General features: G+C 35.7%; 1 protein-coding gene across 3 annotated transcripts in view; it reads right to left on the bottom strand.

Annotated features, from left to right (window-relative positions):
* LOC121369305 (nuclear receptor corepressor 1-like) overlaps positions 1–26,104 on the bottom strand; it is a 102,331-nt gene that overhangs the window by 73,554 nt on the left and 2,673 nt on the right. For all 3 annotated transcript variants that reach the window (XM_041494274.1, XM_041494275.1, XM_041494277.1), the window contains exon 2: positions 13,651–13,816. In XM_041494274.1, the coding sequence (XP_041350208.1) occupies positions 13,651–13,816 (166 nt within the window). The remainder of the gene's footprint in view (positions 1–13,650; positions 13,817–26,104) is intronic.

Below are 26,104 nucleotides of genomic sequence, written 5' to 3'. Positions count from 1 at the left end.
GAATGATGCATTACTCAACAAATTTTAATTACGGTTACATATCAAATTGGACATATGGTTAAGGAAACCTGCTGCCACCACACAATGGGCAAACACAGTGGAGTATATATATATATATAGAATACAAAATGAGCTTGCCTGTCATACCATTTATATGAAATGGGTGAACAGTTTTGGTATTTGATGAACGAAAGTAAGTCAAACACCAACACTTTTCATGAGTTTCATAAAAATAGAGTGGCAGGCAAGTAAGTTAGTATTTTTTTTTATTACAAACCAACTGCAACAAAGCCACAACATGTAGAAGTAAGCTGATATCGTAACCTACTACTTGTAAATTGTGCTACAAATTGGGTCAGCAAGTGATTTACGTCACATGTAAACTTAAACAACGTCACAATTAGCAATCAGACGAAAGCGTTATACTGCTTAGATTTTAGTATGAAGCTGGCATTAATTGTCAGTTCATGAGGTGTTGAACTTTACAATAATGACTGTGTTGACTGGAAAGGTAAAAACTGAGCAGAGTGACTGACTAGATTTGACTCCAGGGAATATTTTGTTCCCTATAGTGACGTGATTCACTACACAACTTTCAGAGATTGCCATACAATTTTAAAACATTAAACAGTAGTTGCTAAATCAATCTTCAATTAACTAGAAATATCGCTAATCAAGATTTTGAAAACAAAATGTTCCCAGGACTGATATTGTGTACATACATGTAGACAGTCGAACATGTAGCAGACAGAAATAGAGAAAGAACAAACAACTGTTTCAGGCTGATGACAGCCTCTTGCTGTACATATCTTATGGTAAATTCAAATTCATGGCCATATTTTGTAAATTGGATTTTTTTTTTTAAATTACACTATTTTGTACAAACACCTTTAGATATACTCTTCAAAAAAAGAAACGCAAAAGGGTACAAATGGGTTATAACTCCGATTTTATGTTTCCTACCGGTTCATGCTTTGTGAATATAAGGTCATTGCATGTCCCAAACACATTCCCACGGTTACATTCGATAAAACGCAGCTACTGTACAATAAAGTTCCAAAATGTGAATATTCGCAAAAACGCAGCCACGTGCAAACCATGTCACCACTGCACGTGCGTTGTCTGCACGTGCAACATGAACACCGACAGTATAAAAGTGCAGGGTGTTCGCTTGCCTGGCCTCTGTATCTGGCCGACAGTTGACAATCCAGGACATGCCACGTCTCAGTGAACCGCAGAGAAACAATGCCATCGGCCGACTAGACGCAGGCGAATCCAGAACGGCCGTTGCCAGGGCATTCCATGTGTCCCCAAGCACCATCTCCAGACTGTGGGACCGTTACCAGCAACATGGATCAACACGTGACCTCCCTAGATCCGGTCGACCACGGGTCGCTACCACCGGGCAGGACCGCCACATCCGGGTACGCCACCTTCGGGAATGATTGACTACTGCCACCTCCACAGCCGCAGCAATACCAGGTTTGCGCAGGATATCCGACCAGACCGTACGGAACCGCCTACGTGAGGTAGGAATTCGTGCCAGACGTCCAGTTCGAGGTGTCATCTTAACACCACAACACCGTCGACTCCGACTGCAGTGGTGCCAGATTCATCGACAATGGCCTCAACTGCGATGGAGACAGGTGTGGTTCAGTGACGAGTCCCGATTTCTGCTCCGATGTCATGATGGAAGATGTCGCGTGTATAGGCGTCGTGGTGAACGTTATGCGGCAAACTGCGTGCAGGAAGTGGACAGATTCGGCGGGGGTAGTGTCATGGTGTGGGCAGCCATCTCACACACTGGCAGAACTGACCTGGTCCACGTGCAGGGCAACCTGAATGCACAGGGCTACATTGACCAGATCCTCCGGCCACACATCGTTCCAGTTATGGCCAACGCCAACGCAGTGTTCCAACATGACAACGCCAGGCCTCACACAGCACGTCTCACAACGGCTTTCCTACAGAACAACAACATTAATGTCCTTCCTTGGCCATCGATATCACCGGATTTGAACCCAATTGAGCATCTATGGGACGAGTTGGACCGACGCCTCCGACAGCGACAACCACAGCCCCAGACCCTGCCCGAGCTGGTAGCAGCCTTGCAGGCCGAGTGGGCCACCATCCCCCGGGACGTCATCCGTACTCTGGTTGCTTCAATGGGCAGGCGGTGCCAGGCAGTTGTCAACACACGCGGAGGCCATACCCGGTATTGACTCCAGATGACCTTGACCTTGGTGGTGTGTCCTATCACTTACTCACAATGGACTAGAGTGAATTGTGAACAATCCTGCAACATTTGGTAATTATCGGACTCACCATTCAATAATTAAATCAATTCTCCAAATGTTACGACAATGTGGTTTTGCATTTCTTCTTTTGAAGAGTATATATTAGTAATCTCTGAGCAAAATATTTTCAATAGCAATTTTACATTAAAAATGTTCTTGCATTCTGAAAAAGGAAGCGTAATACACCCGGGAGATGCAAAGTGATGTAAGAAACATCATTCAAATTTAAAAAATTACCAATCTGAAAACGTCAATATTATTGAGAGTGTGTGTGTAAATGAGGGTATATGTGTATAATTGAGTGTGTGTGTGTGTGTGTGTGTGTGTGATTAAGGGTGTGTGTGTGTGTGTGATTAAGGGTGTGTGTGTAATTGAGGGTGTGTGTGTGTGACTGAGGGTGTGTGTGTAATTGAGGATGTGTGTGTGTGTAATTGAGTGTGTGTATGTAATTGAGGGTGTGTGTGTGTGACTGAGGGTGTGTGTATAATTGAGGATGTGTGTGTGTGTGTGTAATTGAGTGTGTGTATGTAATTGAGGGGGGGGTGTAACTGAGGGTGTGTGTGTGCAGTTCTCACTGGGTGAAAATTAAAGGAGGGCGGCCACGCAGCACCAGACCCTTCAAAAAACAAAAAAAATAGGGGGGGGGGGGGGGGGGGGGAGCTTGGTGGTTACCATGTTGTTGTGTGTTGATAGACTTTGTGGAAAGACATATTCCTTATTTTGATTACAAAAACTTTATACGAAATACAAGCAGACTTGTCTTTTAATTGAACCGAAGATGTTATCAGTCTGATATTCACTGGCAGTTCTGGTTTTGCTGGACCGATCAAAGTTTTAATATTATTATTTTAATAAAGATTCCAAGATATATACGAAAAACACAAAAAGACATTTGTATGATCCCCTAATGTCAATTTTTTTGTTTTGTTATTCCCATCTTCATCAAATGAATCGATCGCTGTGATAAAATATTATCGTTTTTGTAGTGGCGGTGTATATATTATTTGGCACCCAAGATGAATGATTTTAATGCCAAACACTACTATTTTATAAGCGGTGATATCCCCCCAAAATGAAAAGTTTACAATATGTTATAAGAACCGCTGAATAAACAGAATGACAGAAATGACCGAAAATAAAAATCGTCAGTTACAATCAATTATATCTGTAACTGAGGACAAAATATCAGACGACAGTTAGTGGAAACAAAAGATAGAGTGACCGTTCTGATCACGTGACAAATTTGGCGCCAAATAAGTGGGGGGGTTTTCATCGGAGATTGCTGAATCCATAAAAAATTAAAATGTTTTCATTGCTCAAATAAAATATAACTTTTATTGTTTGTATTAAACATACAAATGGATACAGGCATGGGACAAAATAGAGGCTGTTAAAAATACTGTTAAATTATATTACGGTAACTGTCTTAAATGTTTTGTCAGTTGCTTTTTTGTACACAACGCGGCTTGTTTCCTTTGATGTCCAGTGTGCAGACTGATCGTTGTGGGTTTTTTTATGTGTGGAAAAGAGTATGCATTTGGAAACAGCAGAGATAGGTGCTGGAAAATAGTGTAGGGTGCTGGAAAATAAAGAGGGATGCAGAAAAATAAAGGAGGGCGGAGAACATGAAAGGAGGGCAGCAAAATGCAATAGCAGGGTGGACCGCCCCGCTTAAATGGAGCAGCGAGAACATTGCTGTGTGTATGTGTGTAATTGAGTGTGTGTGTGTGTAATTGAGTGTGTGTGTGTAATTCGGGGGGGGGGGGGGGGGGGGGGGGGTTGTATTTGAGGGTATGTGTGTAATTCAGGGTGTGTGTGTAATTGAGTGTGTGTGTGTGTGTGTGTGTAATTCCGGGGTGTACTTGAGGGTGTGTGTGTGTAATTGAGGGTGTGTATGTGTAATTGAGTGTGTGTGTGTGTGTAATTCAGGGGTGTGTGTACTTGAGGGTGTGTGTGTAATTCAGGGGTGTGTGTACTTGAGGGTGTGTATGTAATTCAGGGTGTGTGTGTGTAATTAAGGGTGTATATGTGTAATTGAGTGTGTGTGTGTAATTGAGTGTGTGTGTGTGTGTGTAATTCAGGGGTGTGTGTACTTGAGGGTGTGTGTGTAATTGAGGGTGTTGGTGTGTAATTGAGGGTGTGTATGTGTAATTGAGTGTGTGTGTGTAATTGAGTGTGTGTGTGTGTGTAATTCAGGGGTGTTTGTGTAATTCAGGGGTGTGTGTACTTGAGGGTGTGTGTGTAATTCAGGGTGTGTGTGTGTGTGTAATTCAGGGTGTGTATATGTAATTGAGTATGTGTGTAATTGAGTGTGTGTCTGTGTAATTCAGGGGTGTGTGTACTTGAGGGTGTGTGTGTAATTCAGGGTGTGTGTGTAATTGAGTGTGTATGTGTACTTGAGGGTTTGTGTGTAATTGAGTGTGTGTGTGTGTATGTGTGTGTGTAATTGAGGGTGTTTGTGTGTACTTGAGGGTTTGTGTGTAATTGAGTGTGTGTGTGTGTGTATGTGTGTGTGTAATTGAGGGTGTTTGTGTGTACTTGAGGGTAAATGTGTGTAATCGAGGGTGTGTATGTAATCAAGGGTGTGTGTTTAATTGAGGGTGTGTGTGTGTAATTGAGGGTGTGTGTATAATTGAAGATGTGTGTATAACTGAGGTTGTGTGTGTAATTGAGGGTGTGTGTGTACTTGAGGGTGTGTGTAATTGAGGGTGTGTGTATAATTGAGGGTGTGTGTGTGTAATTGAGGGTGTGTGTGTGTATAATTGAGGGTGTGTGTGTCAGTGTTTCCCCCAGGATTTTTGTTCAGAGGGTTGGCAAAATAGTTTGACGTTAACTGAGTCCCCAAAGGGTGCGAAAATGCTTGTTTTTAGATGCATTATGGAATACATGAGGGTGTCATGTACACTTATAGAAGGAGATATTTTAAGATAGATTTTAATAATGTTTATGATTATTAAATCTTTGCATAATGTCAAAACAATAATTTGAAAAAGAAGTATAAAAATATTAGACTAAACACAAACAGATAATACATATTACTGAATTACTGATTGTAATATGTATTATCTGTTATCTATCTAGTTATCTAAAATAAAACCCAGGTCTTCTAGAATTTTAAAAAAATCCACTAACCATGGGATTGGTGATTTTAAAAATTAATTATCCATGATTGAATATTCATTAGCCCTACTTCTGTATGTATATCAGGGGTTCTACTTCTAGAATTAAAAAAACAGAAAGAAAAATTCACCTGCTAAATTGTAATCACTCAGTGACTGATGAAACAAATAAAAGAAAGTAAATATTTTTTTTATGTATGTAGGTACATTTTTAAATTTGTGTTAATTCATCATATAATACACTTAAAAATAATTTCTTTCAAGTCTTGCAAATTTAATTATGTAATGTTTAAATATAATTTTAAAAAAAACAACACAAAAACAAAAACAAACCAAAAAAACAAAAAACATTTGGAAGTTCGTAAAACAATATGGTTATGCGCAACCTTTAAAAAACCCCACCTGATCTGACGAGACTGGTAATCGTTTATTTTGTTACGCCTGCACTGTGTTAGAGTAACAAATGTTTGGGTACCAGCCACTTAGTAGTTAGGCGCCCAAATGACTGCATCATTTTGTTAACTTAGACTTTAATAAAATTACATCTGTAAGTATATTCATTTCAGGGATGGGGCATAGATTACTGGTGACCATATATTCATTAGTGAACTGTTGCATGTGAAAGGAAATCGAAAGTTTACATATGATAGATGTTGGTTGATTTAAAAAAAAAAAAAAAAATTCATTCAATGATCATGATGATGGTTTATTTGTTTTCCCCTCACTGGCCACCGGGCTCTAACAATGTACATATTTGTGGAATACTAGTATATTTATGACTACTAGCATTTGCATTTAATTTTTTATAATATCGGTGAATTAATCACAGAAGTGAACTCGTCCCTTTTTTTAACAGTTACAATTTTTACGGTCCCGGTAAAGAAATTAATGGGGTTGGTGCGGGGTCCTTCCGGCCCCTAGGGGAAACACTGGTGTGTACTTAAGGGTGTGTGTGTAATTGAGGTGTGTGTGTGTGTGTGTAATTGAGGGTGTGTGTGTGTGTACTTGAGGGTGTGTGTGTGTGTACTTAAGGGTATGTGTGTAATTGAGGGTGTGTGTAATTGAGGGTGTGTGTGTGTACTTGAGGGAAAGGCTTAGTGCCAGCATAGTAGGATTCACTTTTTAGAAACAAAAAATTTTGACAAAATATTCCATATATATTTTACCCCCACCCCCCAAATTATATATATGTATACCCTTTGAGGAGAGGGTTACCAAAAAGAGTCAACGTTTCTACAATTATAAGAATGTTGACAATTCAAAATGGCTCCCGACTCATTTACATGGGAGTAAATATTTTCTGCCCCAATGGTATATTAAGGACTGACCACCAGAAGTGGTTATACCTAAAGGCATGGTTTTAAGATTAAGACATTTTACCACAACCACTTCTGGCTGTTAGCCCTCGATGTATCCCCACAAATTAATACTTTGGTGCTCTGTATTAGCACTGCTATAATGGTAAACATCAGTTATCCACAGAAATTTACTGATTCTGTTTCAACTGTCCAGCATTAATTTACTGCATGTCATTTTATTCCTATCTCATATTATAAGAAAAAATAAGGATTAAATTGGCATAACATTACATTTTGGTCTCGAAATCAGTACAGGTTTTCTAAATAATAGAGCATGAAATTATGCATGCAAGAATTATCTCCCCTTTTTTTGAGATGTAAACAACGCTTACAAGTATAGTAATATGATTTAGAGGTGTGCTATTTTAAACATCTTAAACTGAACTTCACTGTTCACAAGCGTGCAAACATTCTCCTTAAAAACGAATCTGCTACATGCTAATTAAACTAGAGAAAATATTAAATACAAATTATTACTTTATTTATACACTAAATATCTGCATGTTTTAATTCACAACAAATAAGACATTGTCATATAAATTAATGACAACACCTCACACAACTTAGATACAAATATGACTGAAGGTCGACAATTTAATTAACAAACTGACTTTCATGAAAATAATTTATATTACTCACACACACATGGGACGGGAAGTAGCCCAGTGATAAAGCAATCATCTGATGAGTGTTCGATCTGGGATTTATCCTTATCAGTGGGCCCATTGGGCTATTTCTCATTACTCACACACACACATGGGACGGGAAGTAGCCCAGTGATAAAGCAATCATCTGATGAGTGTTCGATCTGGGATTTATCCTTATCAGTGGGCCCATTGGGCTATTTCTCATTACTCACACACACACATGGGACGGGAAGTAGCCCAGTGATAAAGCAATCATCTGATGAGTGTTCGATCTGGGATTTATCCTTATCGGTGGGCCCATTGGGCTATTTCTCATTACTCACACACACATGGGACGGGAAGTAGCCCAGTGATAAAGCAATCATCTGATGAGTGTTCGATCTGGGATTTATCCTTATCGGTGGGCCCATTGGGCTATTTCTCATTACTCACACACACATGGGACGGGAAGTAGCCCAGTGATAAAGCAATCATCTGATGAGTGTTCGATCTTGGATTTATCCTTATCAGTGGGCCCATTGGGCTATTTCTCATTCTAACCAATGCTCCACAACTTGTGCAATAAAGGCATTGGTATGTACGATCCTGCTAGTGGGATGGTATATATAAAAGATCCCTTTCTGCTAATCATCAATGTAATCTTTAACCATGTCTGATGCCATTATAACAATATATGAAAATGTGTTGAGTGCATCGTTAAATAAAAAGTTTTTTGTTTTTATCTCTCACATATACACACACACACACGCACACACACACACACACACATACAAACACACATGCAAACGGTCTGGTATAACAGCACTAAGTCAAAACTCTTGAGTGATGCCAAGATCCAAAACTCAGGGAAGTCTGTATCCCCATGGCACAGGAGTTATCTCCCTTACTACAAACTGTCAGGATCATGACATGCATACATTATGATTACTTTGAGAGCTATATTGTTCGATGCAGAAATAACTGTGTCTCAAAGTGTTTATTTTTACACACCCCACAGTAATCAAATAAATTATTCAAACTAGTTTGCAGCTAACAGAAACTGCCTTTGTTTTTGAACAAGGTAATGTTCATCTCAATAAGGACTGAATGGCTGATAAGGTTGGTTTGGAAACTGTGCCTCTGGTCTTAAATTGTACTGTATGTAATAGAATGGAGAGAATCTGAGGAATATTTAAACAGATACTTCACACTGTTTCAGCCTCTGTACGGTCTTAACAATAATTATGATTACTGATAATACAATAAAAATATTAATTAAGATGCTATACAGCTAATATAATTGTTGACAACTTTTATCACAGCACCTCTCAGCAAAACTTGCCAAATGCATTTTTAATAATATACCTATTAGTTCCTGCTATTTTAAAATTTTAGGATTTACTTTTAAATATGCATCTGCAAAATTACACCTAACAAATTGTTGACCAACAACCATTGTTATAGCAACCACAACATACACATTTATGGCCCTAGTTAATAATGTTTCCTTGTCATTGTAGTACCACTAATACTAATAGAACATGAACATAAAACAGTTTTGAAAATGAAGCAAAAGGTAATGCATTTAATGATACAAATTTCTGAAAAACTTTTGATTATTAAATTTATTAAAGATAAAAAGATCTGGTGCTACCAATGTATCCATGGTAAACCTAGTTTATTCACAGACTAAGGTTGATGACAGATACATTCTGCACCATGTACTTAATAAGTTAGCTTCACACCTATTAAGATAATAATCAATTTTATATTATGCACAAAATGTCATTTACATTTTGGTATGTTTCTATTTCTCATAAGTGAGAACAAAATATTATGTTTAAGTTTAGAAAGATAAAAATCAATTGTACAATCTGGCAAATATAACACAAAAATTACCATTGTATAGTTATATGTTGTATGTATTGTATACGATGGGACAGACAGTTATCAACAGAATCATCTGCCATCTCAGTTATAACATACATTTGTGTATGAAAAAAGAATGTTTTTAGAAACAACCTAAATTATATAGTTTATTGTTTTAATGTTATCTAATTGTTGTCTAGTTGGATGTTTACTATTACCCTATATGCTTTTCCTATATCAGAGAATATTTAGTTTTCAAAATCATGATTAGCGATATTTTGAGTTAACTGTATAGCGATCACTGTAACTTGTGTAGCGAATCTCGATGTGATACTCAACAAAATGTTACCAATTTTAATCAGCCTGCATGTGAACAAAATAACCAGCATGAATCAGCTTTCCCATGGTTACATCCTGTATGAGAATTGTTTACAACACATTTCTAAAATCTTACTAATTACTGATAACCAGTATTCAGATAAGATACATATACATAGATATATACATGATTCTATATATCACCTTGACAACAACAATCGTCGTAAACACGATCAAGTTAAACATTAACTCCATAATAGAATTAGTCACTTTGTTGAACATGATCTAAATCTACTTTACTATATACCGTACTTTGTACTAACCAGTATGAAATGTTATTCAAAATTTTACTTTCATTTAAGTACAAAAAAACATTAAAACAAAAAACAACCCTAGATGCTAAACGTTCTGCAGTTTGACTGATATTATCACTGACAGATGAAGTACAATGTTTTGTATGAGAGTCCATAGAAAACTGCAATCTACTACTACGATCTACACCAATGTATAAAACATAACTTATTTGATTATACATGTATTATATGTAGACCAGGGTATTAATTAGATCTCACTAATTTGTGCACAACAGGTTTTTTGTTTGTTCCGAGCACACCAAGGTCTTTTTAGTGCAGTAATGTTAATAATACTTGGTAAAAAGTTGTACATATTCAGAAATGGACTTGAAATTATTTTAATATAATTACAGATTAATGTTCGAATGATTTTGAGGTGAAACGTTTTGAGGTCATCATGTTTATACTTAATTTGGGCTTGCTTATTTTGTATCCACTTGTTTTGGGCACACCCTTTATTGCCTCAGCTTTGTTAGAATCTAAAGACCTGGTAGACATAATCCAATAAACTACTGAATATTGTTAAAACTATTACCGAAATAGGGTCTCCACGAGTACTCGGACACGGGCTGAGTTTAGCTTTGAGTCCATTCACAGGACTCGAGTACCCGTGCAAGGAAGAGACTCATTTACAGTCAAACCTCTCAAGATCGGACCCTATGTAAACAAGAATTCCCTCAAAACAGGACCTTTTACAGAATGCCTTTTTAAAAACCAGTACAGAACTTAACCTCTCTAAACCAGATCCCTCTAAATACTGAACATTTTCATTGGTCCCAAGGGTGTCCAGTTTAGAGGAGTTTCACTGTATTTTAAAAAAAAATATTAATGTCATTTTGCAACATGCTTGTCGTCTGTTACATTATAAGGCTATGAGGCATGGACGGAAAACAAAAATTGAATGTGTGGAATACAATACAATAGCATGATTTGGCTTACATGTTCAGCACTGGAATTAATATGCATAGCGCTATTTTACTTTATTATGTAGTCTCATTATTAGCTTATGTAAGTGGCAGGTACTCGGGTCCAGGTCGAGTTTGACCCTTGAGTACTTTAGTGCAATACTGTGGACTCATGGAGGCCCTATACAAAAAACCATTCCAAACAGCTGAAACAAAAATAAAACCCTACCGGCACATGGTGAACACATGTAACTTAGTAAAAATAATGGTTAAATACTTTTTCTTTTAACATGGACAAAGCAATGCATCTTCTGTGAAAAAAACCCCGCCGTAATCAAAGTTCATGCATGGGGCTATTCTACAAATGATCACATGGAGTGTGTGGGGAAGGGGTGGGAGCCTTATTTTAAAATTAAATATACAAACCACCCACAAAAATATATACATATTTTTATATTAAAATGAAGAGTGGGGCCAGCTAACTGTTCATTCTTTTACAGACCAACTTAAAACAAGTATATCTGGCTAATAAAAATCTGTAGCAATTACTCAATCATTTTCAACAAAATAATAACTCTGAATTTTAAAACTAGCTGATAACAAAATCATTTCTAATGTGGGATCTCGCAAAAATTATAGATTTCTAATATGCAGTGTTAAATATTTAACATTAGTTACAACAGAACCATATTTTAAAAAAGCTACTTCAATATAAATTTTTTTTTACAAAATCCAAGTGAGTTTTTAAAAAAGCAGTACCCAGATTAAAAATATATTTAATCTTTTGGTTTTGAACAGAATGTTATTATATTATCTTTTTTTTTCTTCCATGGATCTTTCTCAAGAGAAACCAATTTGATTCTTATTAAAGATGGACAGGATAACATTATAAAAAAATCTAAAACTCCGCCCTGAGGACGTCTGGGTTGAGGAAAGAGATTGCTTCCGAGTTAGACACAAAGCCCTTGGATTATCATCCTATGGAGCCATCACAGGGCCTTCGTTTTCACAAACCAACCGTCCCCATTCATAAAGACAAAATGTATTGATTTTGTCAGCAAGTATTTCAAAAAGAATGTTTAAAAAATGAAATAAAATGTCATCTAGAAAGCACTTGCATATTGGCATTTTGTAATTGATTATGCATGCCGTTTTTACAAATCTAAGAGGTCCATCATGCAATATATACGATACGACTTTTTATCGTATTACATTCTCTTGGCAATACTCGCAGAGAAAAAACAGATCAGCACATTTTTAAAGCAGTAATGCCATTATCTTTTTTAATGTGTCAGAATATAAAATGTCTTCGTAAATGCTTTATTTTCATGACACTGACTCAGATGTGTAACAGTTCAATCATAATACCAAGTTTACTGCAATCTAAAAAGCATATCTATAAAAACAAGTCTACAAAGTAATGAAAACCCCCCCCCCAAATATCCCCTTGTATTAAAAAATTAACAAAACAACATAAAGAGCTCTGCAACCACAAATATATCAGTGGTTGAAATACTGCCATTCTGACCTTTTTTTCCAGTCAACATCACCATGAGCTGAGAGATTTTTGTGTCTATCGTCTGGTCATATAGGCAATTATTTTAACTTTATATTCACATTTTAGTTTGAGTCAACCATGTTTGGACATGCAGGTTTTGTTTTAGGCAAGCAGAATTTGTAGCTTGCTGGAGCGAATGTTCAGCAGGAAATTCGACTCCTGTACATGTATATTTTCAACTCGTTATTTGTAGCTTGCTGGAGTGAATGTTCATCAGGAAATTCGACTCATGTACATGTATGTTTTCAACTCGTTATTTGTAGCTTGCTGGAGCGAATGTTCAGCAGGAAATTCGACTCCTGTACATGTATATTTTCAACTCGTTATTTCTTACAATGTAATGCCATTCTTTCATTTGCTTTCACGCTGTCTGCCAAAGGGTAAAACGGTTATGGTGCCATACCCAAATGTTTTTGCAGATTTTATTTTTTCAAGTTTAACCTTTTGGCAAAATTATTTACTCTTATTATTAATGTATGACTTTCTTAACCCTAACCCTAAACTTAACCTATTTTCTTTCTGGGGGAGTCCCCCATAGAACCTTTTGACTGTGGTTGCATTCTATTCCATAGCGCCATACCCAAAAATTTCTTTCTGGCAGAAACATTGGCTTTAGATGTTATTTGAAATGTAAGTCACAATTCAAGGCAGATTATGTGAAATTAACATAATTATGTTCTTTCCGTCAGTCAGTTTGGGACTGTCCAAAAGGCTCTCCCAGAATTGTATAATACACATTTTATTTAACTGTAAATAAGATAAAGATCCTGTCAAGTGTTACTATATTTAAAATTGTTAAAACATAACAGAAACAGAACAGTAGTAATGAGAGACAAAGGTCTACAGTTAATTTGTTTTTATTTTTTAAATTGTCATTTCTGATATCTACAGGTGAAATGATAACTTTATCCATATTTCTTAACAAAAGCCATACATTATGGATTCGACTGGAGTAAACACAAAATTGTGCTTTGATAGATTGCATTTACCACATACCAAAATGTTCAAAGTACGACATCACAGATGTTTTAACCAAATGGACAGTTTGTAAAACACAATATACAATGTTCTTCATATCTTACTCTTGAATCAATTTAAGCATGCTGGATATCCATAACTTTACAACATTCACATGCATACTTGATATAATGGAAAGTCATAAAGTCTATAAATTAATTCTATTTTTCTAAAATCCCATTGAAACTGTAAGTGTGCAAGTGTGAAACTGTAAGTATTTAAGGTCTCACCGGGTATGGGTCTCTGTAGATTCCATGGAAAGAATGGGTGGCTGGATTCATGGCATATCTGGCCGACTGTTCCTGGGGATACTGATACTGGGCGGGGCGTTGGACATGATGAGGGGATGGCGGCCGCACTCGTTTGTATGGAGAACCAGCGTCAGGAGGGGGCCCCCTGCAACAAAAACATATCAATCATGCTACTGCCAATCATAAACAGGAAAGATTGAAATTATATTTGAAACAGCATCATTTTGAAGCATTTGTGACTTTCTCAGTGTTATGTTGGCAGTCTCACATGGTCATCATCATATTCTTCTAAATGACCGACTGTAGTACAAATCAAAGTGTATACATGTATGTACGTATCGACCACTTTTCTCAAGAGGCCACTTTTTTACATTTTCCTTCACTGCTTTACAGACATTTGACTTTGTTCATCAATATACATAAAAAGTGGATGGTTTTAAAACAAAGTTTATTTGATTCAACTAATAACATTTAGAGCACATCAATTAATGAATCATCAGCTACTGGATGTTTAACATTTGTGAAGTCTGACACAGGCTTCAGAGGATTAGCAACAAGGGATCTTTTATATACACTTTCACTACAGACAAGACAGCACTTACCACAACCGTTGATTGATACATCAGATTTGGAGCACTATTAAATTTTGGGACAGAGGCAAATAAACCAAACCAATTTGTGTACCGAAATGGTTCCATCCAATAAGCCAAAGACCTGATGCGAGCACTGTATAGATTCAGTTACATGTTGACCCATCATACCAGTAATGTTATGGCAAAGTAGGATATTTCAAGCTTTTAGTATTATAAAATCTGTCAAAACCACACAATATTTCCATTAAGATAATAAAAATCTCTGTCTTAAATGGCAATAATAACCTAAGAATGCCATTCATGTATATTGTTGCTAATGTCTTCGTAAAGGTATTCTGCCTAACAGTATTTAAAACGTTTTAACAATGGAACACATGGAACCATAGTAAGTCATTCTAGTTGTTAACTTGCCAAATTTGTATAATGATTTACCCACGAAACAAAAAATAAAACCAAAAAGTAAACATTTCAAACTTTAACAAAAAATATACATCCGAGATAAAAATATTTGAAAAATATTGATTAGTTTCAGCAACACCACCACCTGTATATTATTTCTGTGGCTAAAAAGGCATATTTTTGTTACTAAAAATATATACTAAATTAATATTACAAATTTTATTATATTATGCTACATGTATTTTAATTGAAGTCCTATCTATTATTTGATAAACTGAATTACAAACAAATCCTCAAAAAACCCTAATACAGCTACACTGCTTAATGTGTTCATGTTTTGGAATGTAAAAAAAAAAAGAGAAAGAAAATGACAATCATTTTATTTTGCTTATTAATACTGCAGCAAAACAAAATAAGATATGTCACACGAAGCACTCAGATGGTTCATCGCCATGACAATCATTTCATCACCATGGCAACACAGAATTAGAAAAACATTCTTTATGTCCTCCTAATTACACACACATGCACGGAGACACAATAGTGGATTAATACTGTAGAGGCAAGTCTATCTACAGGTACGTGTACAAGCCACACAGACTACTGCAGGATATGAAGCATTAGCAGCAGATAAGAACTGCAGATACCACATGACAAAGACAATACACATCAAGATCATGTTACCATGCATTCATAGGGATTGTCACTGTGGTGTTCTATTAAAAAGGAAGGAAATGGTTTTTACCATTTCCACAACTTCCTTTGACCCCAATCAAAACTCCATGACTTTGCAAATGCCATGGTGTCACAGGATTGCTATGACCCATAATAATCCTGTCCAACATGCTATAAGTAAACTGTGGTGTCAGTTACATTTCTTGTATTTTGTCATTAAAGCCAATTTAAATACTTTTTTATAAATGAAAGAAAGAATTTTTTTATTTAACGACGCACTCAACACATTTTATTTACGGTTATATGGCGTCAGACATATGGTTAAGGACCACACAGATTTTGAGAGGAAACCCGCTGTCGCCACTACATGGGCTACTCTTTCCGGTTAGCAGCAAGGGATCTTTTATTTGTGCTTCCCACAGGCAGGATAGCACAAACCATGGCCTTTGTTGAACCAGTTATGGATCACTGGTCGGTGCAAGTGGTTTACACCTACCCATTGAGCCTTGCGGAGCAATCACTCAGGGTTTGGAGTCGGTATCTGGATTAAAAATCCCACGCCTCGACTGGGATCCGAACCCAGTACCTACCAGCCTGTAGACCAATGACCTAACCACGATGCCACCAAGGCCAGTCTTTTTATAAATGAATGCCTATGAATTAATGAGCCATTGAATTATTACGTAATGCTTGCGAGGGTGGGTAAGTGTAGATCCAAAAGTTATGTAGTCTTACAGGGGGCGGGTGGGTGTATTTAACAATGTTACATAACACACTTTTTGTAAATTACTTAAAAATCTTCTTTTTTCATAAATGCTTTGTCATGGCAACAATCTTTAATGTAGGTAGTTATAGCTAGATGAAAACTAGACTAAATCGAGTTTAAGTGTGTATCTACATTTTCCCAAATCGCAAAAGAGTACGTTAAAATTATATTACACCCATTATATGACTTGTTTGTGATGGGAGATGTGTGTATCAGGTCTAGATATAATTTGTTTAGTGGTGCCTGTCAAAATTACCTATGTCAGTCAATTTGAGTCTGTCAAAATTGAAACTGTGCAAGTCAACCAAATATTGAAATAATGTTACAAATATTGTCCTTTATTAATCATGTACTATTATATTATACCCACAGAACTACTTTTCATAATGTAGTGAAATCCATCTATAATCCTTTTCAAAGAGAATGCTTTTTTTCATAGTATGGAGATTTGATGAAATCGGATTAACCAGCTGAATGTGCAAGAATGTAATGCACTTTACAATTTGATTTTTGTCGGGGTATGGGAGGTTGTATAATGAAATCAGCATTGGGAGAAATTCTGACATGTCGGGAATATTTTATCATTTGTCTGGACATCTTTGTAGACCTATGATGATCTTAATCCAGGAAAATTAATTTTAAAAATAATATTGTGTCAAGAACACTAAAATGTTGACCATCATGAAAAAATAGATTTACGTTCAAATATTTTAGAGATAAAAGCACTCTCATTTAAAAAAGAGAAGAGTCACGATGACTTCCAGTTTATCGGCACCAACACCATTTATCTTACGATGGAATCGTAGATTATGTGCCCAACTTAAGAAGACATTTTAAAAATAACATTAACAGTTTTAACAGTGTTTAAAATACTCATCCAATAGTATCTACAAAACAATATTAACAAAGACAATATGTTGAAATTATTTCCTAAATTTGTGCCATTATAACAATTAACATACAACCACCCTTACAATTCAGAAAACTGTCTCAGCAAAATCAAAATGCTGAGACAAAAGTCGTTTCTTCACTTCAGCATTTGTACTTTAGAATGACAAAATAATACATGAATATGTTGGAACCCCCCCCCCCCCCCCCAAATAAAAAAACAAAACAACCCCCAAACAAACAAAGCTGATGTTCATCAACTGTACTTCAGTTTTCACATTGGCAGGGCTGAATGGAATCATCAGGGTTCAGTACATGTAGTGGGGTTTCCGTTGTTTGTTTTAATCTATTGACAGATAGTGACAAAAGAAAGAAAGAAAAAAGAAAGAAGAGTTGACTTGTTTCAATATTTCTATTTTTTTCACTTCTAAAATTCCAATGACAACAATTATCCCCTTTTACAGTTTCACATTACTTGTATACAAAGAGTACATGTATGTAGATGTATGGTAATGTGGTTGCCAACAACTCACACTGTGACATGTTTCTAGAATGCCATGCTGGCACTTAATTTTTTTACAAATTTAATGTTTATTCCATAGCTGTTCTTGTCATGGTAACTATACAACTTAATAACTTGACATAATAGATACAATATCAAAATAATTTACTAAAAAGCATCTGCAGATTTAGAGAATATGTTTACAAGAAGAACAAATTCTAATAACAATGTCTTTCGATTTGTGTACAACTTTGAGCGATGCAATCAATATACAACACACTCGCCTAATTGACGAGAACAAGAGAATCCATAGAACAAGCCCAATACATCACACGCAATCACACGACACATAAAACAGACACGTCTTCCACCCACAACAAATCATCTATAAATTATCAGCACTATCAATCGGTTACACAGAAAAATACATGTGACTTTCCGTCGCTCTGTTTCCCGTAACTCTGTACCCACACTCTCCCTACTAACAGACATTATTAAACCGTACAAACATAATTCATTTCATCCGGCTCGGAGAGCGTTAAATCAATGTTAAGAGAATTAAACCTCTACCTTTTCCAGTAATGGTGATTGTACATCATCCTTGGATCCCACGGCTGTCCGTAACACACTTGATTAGGGAACATTCTACGATGCCACTAGGGAGAAATCTGACGACCAAGTGCTCCAAGTATGAGAGTTAAGTGAACACCGAATCCACCAAGGCTGAACGTGTGATCAACACGTACTGAATAAGCAAATGCAGTCGTCAGCCAACATAAGACACAAGTTGGAAAGTCTGTGATGATGATGATGATGATGATGATGATGATTTTGGTCTGATCACATTCAATGCTTGCTAGACTCACAAATAAATACAACTAGCGTGTGCTAGCTCTTGCGGTCTCACTAATGTACCATCAGCATGAACCACTGTTTCTGACATCTAGCAATTTACACCTTAATTAGCACCTTCTTTCCAAGACACACATCTTCGTATGACACTGGTGTCCTTCAACCGTTCTTTGGAAAGGCAGGAATACATGTTTTTAGTAAACAACTCCAAGACGAATATTTGCACAGTATGTATTTCGAAACGTGTATTAAAATTCCATTTTTAAATTATCCAGTCTACAGTCAAATTAGGTCAGATACATCTACACATATAAAATCTCAGAAAAGTGACTTAAGAAGTGTTCACTAATGGAAGCTAAAATGGTTCCACCTACTTACAATACGGAGGAATAATCAAGCTCTACTAATGGCCTGTAAATCTAAATCCAATAATATATGACAATTTGAGATTAAAATAGTCTATATATTTCTGTCCATCTTGCGTTACAGAATGACAGAGAAAAAACCCTTTCAAAACAAAGATGGCTAGAGATGATTTCCTGTGGTACATAATAGTTATGTATCATTACCAGATGCAATCCATCAATGGTGTCAAATGTAGCATTAGAAAGCAAGATGTTAAATCTTCAACATGTTATGTGCATAACATCTTTGCTTGTTATTTCGTAGCATGATCAATACTGGGAAATTCAATACAAGTAAGAAGCGGAGCCATCACAACAGCAGTGCCGAGCCCAGTGGACACATTCTATTCTTGTCATAAGGCAAGGACACGATACAATTCCCAATTAATTCTGCAAGCAGAATTCTAATTAGAGAATGTTGCTGTGTATGCTAGCTATCAGTCACGTAACCGAGGCATCTGACCCTCATTAGATGTTCAGTGAGCTTGTACGCCTCACAGTCCATGGATAAGACCAATTACGCATGTAATATTGCATCTAGAGTTTCTATTAGTAGTATTACATGAACAATGTTGGTTTCCTTTGGTAATGTAACTGAAAAGCTGCAATAAGGTGAACCATAAACATTGAAGGTAAAACATAATAAAGGGAATAGATATTTTTGATGTTAATATACACTGTACTGATCATTAAAGATACCCTGTTTGGAAATATGTGCAAGATGTTATTTGAACGTGACACAAAACTTCAAGGTGTTAGGTTCAATATGTTTGTTTTTTTTGTTTTTTTAAATATTGCAATAATTGATATAGATGTAAATGGTCTAAAATTAGTACTTTTTGATATCATTGTACTTCAAATTAAGCTAATTTTGTCCAGATACAAAAGCATTAAGCATTAAGATAACTTAAATCAATACTATTAATTAATAATTAAATATACTTAAAGATTCAATAGGGTTATGCACTCTACAAAAACCTGTAGTGTCAGGACCTTTGCTTTATAGACCAAATTTTGTTTTTGATATACCAGAAAATATTTAATTCATTAATAAATGCAGAACAACTAGTTTTATAAATTTATGTATTACCATTGTTAATGAAGCTAAAAAAGTTAAAGTCAAACATTTGGTAATTCTGACACGTAGTCATCAGAGGAAACCCTCTACATTTTTCTTAATGTAGCAAGGGATCTTTTATATATACTCTTTCAGACAGAAAAGCACATACCACGACCTTTGACCAGATGTGGTTGGAACGAGAAAAATTCAATCAGTTGAATGGATCCAGTGGTGGTTCAATCCTGCGATGCAAGCACCTCAAGTGAGCACTCAAATGACTGAGTTAAATCTCAACCCTTAATGAAGCTAAAGTGCATTAGGATGATGCAATAGTTAAGACATGTTTTTACTGCATTATCTTTATTAATATTAACACAAACACCCACAGCAAACTGCAACCAGCCATGCAAAATGACAGCAGAAAGTGATGATGTTGAAAAGACATTTGTTTTCCTCTCTTTTCCTTCCAATGGTCAGAAGAGTGAAGATGTTCAAAAAGCAGTTGGTCTACTAAGTAAGAATTCATGTAAATATTTACTTATGTCAAAACAACTTTATGTGGAGCAGAGCAGAGAATTAAAACATGCAAACATCAAGTTTTGAAAACAGATTACCATGGCCTACATATACTGCACACACAACATCAATATATAACGAAAAGGAATACTTGTCAAATAACATTTCAACACCAATAAACAATAAATGCTAAATGTCTAATGATATAAATTCAAAAGTACACAACCGAAACACTGTTTCCTCCAATCTTTGAGACTAGGTGTTACCACTATTTACTTTTAATACCTTAACATCAAATTATACCATGCATAATGTTGCCATTTTCTTGCAACATTTTAACTCTCAGTAAGACCCGTTAAACAAAGACTACATTTACAGTTCTGTGACTGAAGTCTCCATTACAAAGCTTAAACATTTTGCCATTGGCAAACAAACTGTTCTGAATCAACAAATTTGGAACTGGATTTACAGAAATATTTTATTAATATTTTAAAATTATGTTTATGCCATGCTCCAGTAGAAGTCAACAGCCACAAGTATGAATCTGAGACAGCCTAGCTAATTATGGTAATCATGAGGTGAATTGTTCCTGAAGTGGAGATCTCAAAAGCCATCTACATCAGCGGATATCCTCGCATTCAAAAGCACCTGTTGATCGCGGCAAATGAACTGCCATGGGCAGCAAGCTGCGCAGCTAGTTACCAGTGTAGAGAGTACCCTCTGCATGACCTGCTCGTGCCTGCGACACAAATCCTCAGATCACAAAAATCAATAGTGCACTATTTTAGCGACTAGAGCAATGTGGGTTTCCCAATAGAAAAAGCAGATGGCAAACAGTCTCCACAAACAAGATATGAAGATTGCAACTGCCAATAACACACAGACCCCAGACAAGAAGGGCAAACTCAGGAAGATAGGAAAGGACAGTTTAACAACACACTGGTCAGCACATTACTTAATGAGAATCTATGAAGATGTCTTAATCGGCAATGCTTGGTTTACAGAACAAGAGAAGAAAGTAAAAATATTAAAGAGACTGTCCTCAGATTTCTGTAAGATGGTTCAACTACACAAACAAGAATGCCATTTTAAGAGATGAGATCTAGCTCAGTCAGTAGAACATTTTTCTAAGATGCTCGAGTCATATGATCGAAACCTCTTGGGGGACCCATTCTCTGATTTTTTTTCCAGCCCCACGACTGGTGTACCAGAGGCTGTTGTATGTGCTGTCTTGTGTGTGAAAGAGCGCATATAAAAGATCTCATGCTATGAATGGAAAAATGAATCAGGTTTTCTCTTAGACAATATATTAGAATTACCAAATGCTTGACATCCAATAGTTGATGATTAATAAACCGAGAAAGACCGTACAATCACAAATTTTACAATTAAAACCTTTTCTACATCTATTTTTTCTTTATGTACACATAGAAACAACCCCAAACCACTGCATATCACTTCCATCATTCAAACTAGAATTGAACAATCACTGTTAACATTTCCTGCCACAATTGATTATATATTTTAATAATCGATCATCAAATCGGTAATGCCCAACTGATCAATTTTTTATCATAATTGATCAATGGAACATCACTATATTGCAGGTTACAGCATTGGAAAAAAAAAACACTTGTCCAATCCACCATGGATCCATTCCGTTCAGGATTCCACCATACTACATGTATATATACACTAGTAACATATATACTGTTTACTTACAACCGTACTTATCTATCTACTGACCACTTTCAAAACATGACCATACCATTATGTTATGCAAAATCTTAACCATTATGAATTGCTACATGTATATGAATATGCAGTGACTAAGACAACAGTACATTTAACAGTATGTCTGTATGAATCATAGATGAAAATAATCACCAGTAATTGCATGTATTTATCAAACCAGCACGTTAATTTTCTGCTTCAGTGTGGTTAAACACATGTCTACATGCATGGAATATAGAATATGCACAAATGCATGTGCCAAGTTTATTTTGTTTATAGAATATTTTAATTATCTATGTTAATATTTACATGTATGTCTAAAAAGCATGCACCATACAGTATTAATTGCCGAGTTGGTAAATTAAAAGACTAATTGTTTATGATTAATCTGAGATTTTTGAATACCTGGTGGAGGGTGTAAAACTGTCATAATATTATAATTATTATTTTAACGGTGCCATTTGATGTCATCACTGCATCAGAACCAAATGATTGTAAGGCAGGAACATTTCTACAGGTACATTCAAAGATTATAGGATTAGGAAACAAACATAAAATCCAGATGTTTGGGAAATTATATGACAATAGAGAGCGATGAGGCCAATAAGCAATACTGTGAACAGGGTAAGTAGTTGGCTATGAATGAGAGGTTTTTGTCCTTATACATGTATGTAGTTGTAACATGCACAATTTGATTTTGAGATCTTGTAGGTGACCAATACTAATATTGATAGAGATCTTTATATTCACTTTTCCACATACAACACAACAAATGTATACTTCATATTTTCCCTGCAGAGGCATTTTAGAAAAGAATTATTTATTTTTTTAGTGCACATCAAAATAGTTTAACACTTGGTTGAGGGAAAACACATTGCCGCTACAACGGCTACTCATAAAAAAGGGAATATACTACGCATTTTCAGACATGGCCATGACCTATAATGTACCAATCAAGGGAAACTGGTTAGAATGGGGGGAAAACCCTGACTCCACTGAGAGTGATCGATCCTACAACCAACTGCAAGTGCTCTCTATATAAAGAAAGCCATCGCCCGCCCCTTCAATCACTGTGATGACCAGAGTGTATGTAAATTATAGCACACTGTAGACCTGGCACGTTTAAGGTCAGAAACTGAAGCTTTGGTAATTATTTATCAACTTCAGAACAGACCATAGTGTTGTAATTTATTCAATCTCAGGACACACAGTTTATATCACTGACCATCATATCACTGACATCACAACAAACAATACACTTTGTTTTGGGTTGGGTTTTTTTTAGAACCATTAACTAAAAGTGATCATTATGATTAATGATGTACGGAGACAATCCTTGCTGTGTAATTTTATATATTCACAGAGGCCTCTAGACCAGTACACAGCACTTCCCAACGTCTCAAAGCTGTGTTCTATTTTCGACTGCTGCCATTAAAGCTGACTCTTACTTGCAGCCTAATTAAGCTAAACTGACTGCAGAAAGTAGAACTAAAATAACATTTGCTCACGTCTGATCAATAACACAAATGATAACAATGACATTGGGGTTTTTATTTAAAAAATACCAATGGCAAAACCATGATGGTTTGCACATTATGTATTGGATAGTAAAATGATAAATCAATACACCTAAGTGCTGGACATTTTTTTTAAATAAAGAGGGAAGCATTAGTCTCAGCTACATGTCATACCACACACAAAATTGTGCAATACATTCCATAACCCTGGCATTCTATTTGGAGCATATCGGGGATGTTCCAGACTTAATCACACTTGGGGGGTTGCTGGAGATAATTGTTTTGTATACTTAATATCGACAAAATATAAGTTTATCTTCATTAATCAAGTATGCATATAGAAAAACTGCAGCAAACACATCTGGCATGAAATACATGGCTAATAAAATATGGCTTGCTGTTATTTTGTAAAAACAGTAGGCCAAATGAAATTCGCTCTAAGAACAAAATATGGACTGCTGGAAATAAAAGAGAATGGGGTGAAGGGAGGATAGTGTGAAAAATTAGGAGAAAAAGGACCTCTGAGATGTATTTTAGCACATCGTGGAATTAAAATGTAACAAAATCACAACCAAATTGCAGATGAGATAATCACATACATATCTGCACTGATCTCTCTCTTAACAAAATGACCTTCCATTTGTGGGTGATTTTAACATGTAAATTTCTATTTTATCTGCTGATAGGTCTAAGAAACAAAATGGACTGTTTTTGGCTTTTTGCAAGATGCTAATTAAAGTCATGAAATATTAATTAAAGTGAATTGTGCCTCACCATGAATACAAGAAATATGCATAGGGTGAAGAATCAAACCAAACATAAAAGCCACCTATTAAAAGGATTCAGTTAAAAGCAATGGGTAAAAACTAGGTGCCAAATGTGTTCACCAGAAGCCAATCTTGGCGAACGTGGATACCAAACATGAAATCCACCCATTAAGGACAATTAGAGAAACCCAACAGCAACCATTTGTGATAAAAAGTCTGGCTGTTCTACATGAACTGTTTGTAGTAGCACCCACTTCCAGTTTCAGTGTAACAAATAAAGTTCATTAAACACTATACTAATGACAAATTTAGCATGAAATATTATTTTCCAAATTATACTTCTTATTTGGCAAAAGCAGCTTAAATCTTGAGTTACTATCGAAACTAATCAGCTTTAGTGTCTCTATGTATATATTAATATTGTTTGATTAGCCACAGTTTCATAATTAAGACAAATAATAATAATATTTTTAAAGTGTGCAACATGCACTTGTGGTGAAATAACAAGAACTACATGTACATACATGCATACAGACAAATGTTTTTATAATTATTCTTTCATCACACATGTAAGTTATTATTCAAAGACAATATAGAAAATGACAATTTAGAAGTATTCAAGTGCAACAATGCAAGTCTTGAAAATGACAGGAAGCAGGCTGGCACCAGTTGCCATTCAACTGCACAATATGCTTGCTGATAATCAATTTCACAACAACAAAAAAAAAGAAGCTTTTTTCCACCTTATTTTTGACAGTATTCCACATAAATCCAGAATTCCTCACTTTCAGGAGTGATAATATAAATCATAAGCTTTTATTAGCATTTTTCTTGATTTTCACAGTGCTATTGGAAAAGGTTCACACTATAAATGTAATACTAAGTAATACATTTTCTAATTTCCAAAATAAATAATAATAATGAGACGTGTATTGGCAATCAAATTTAAAAATAAATAAATAATAAAACTGACCTTTTAAGGTGTATGATGTTTCTTTGATATGTCACAAGCAAAAACACATATTTTAAACATAATTAAATATATATAAAATACTCTTCGGCACGAGAAATTACTGATGCATTTACCGTAGTTTGACACCAAATAGCCAAAGCACTTTTTAAGCTGGGATGTTGTTAAACATTCATTTATTTGCCATAAGCAAAATAAAGGCCAGCTGCAGATCACTCTAAGCGAGAAATCAGATGAAGTTTCAAATAAAATGTATTAAACAATATATTGCAAGGTGATCAATTTCGAGTGTGGAGGGGAGTGATAACTCATTTTTCCCCATGAAGACTGATAAAATGAATCCAAATAGTTTTGCTGTCATATTTCCAAAGTAATCAACTTTTAGAAAATACAAATAATGTTCTGTACCCATGAAATTACAATAACAATCAAGATGTCTGATACAATTTATTGAATATGATATTAAGATGATTGTCAACTGTAGTGCCATACATGTAATGTCCTGTTATTGATCCCAAGACCTTTAAGAAGGGATCGATCACCGTCGGTGGGCCCATTGGGCTATTTCTCATTCTAGCCACCAGTGCACCACGACTGTTTTATCAAAGGCTGTGTCCTATCCTGTCTGCGGGATAGTGCATATAAAAGAATTGCGGAGTTGTCATAACTGTACAATATTACTGATGTGACTATGTACGTACGACGATTTCGACCAGCTTCAACCGACAGAGGTTCAAAGGCTGATTATATTGAATTTGCCTAGAAAAATTACTTGATATCTGGTAATTAA

Source organism: Gigantopelta aegis, chromosome 3 (genome assembly GCF_016097555.1).
Source record: "Gigantopelta aegis isolate Gae_Host chromosome 3, Gae_host_genome, whole genome shotgun sequence".
Lineage (NCBI taxonomy): Eukaryota > Metazoa > Mollusca > Gastropoda > Neomphalida > Peltospiridae > Gigantopelta > Gigantopelta aegis.
This window is presented reverse-complemented; position numbering and strand designations above follow the sequence as displayed.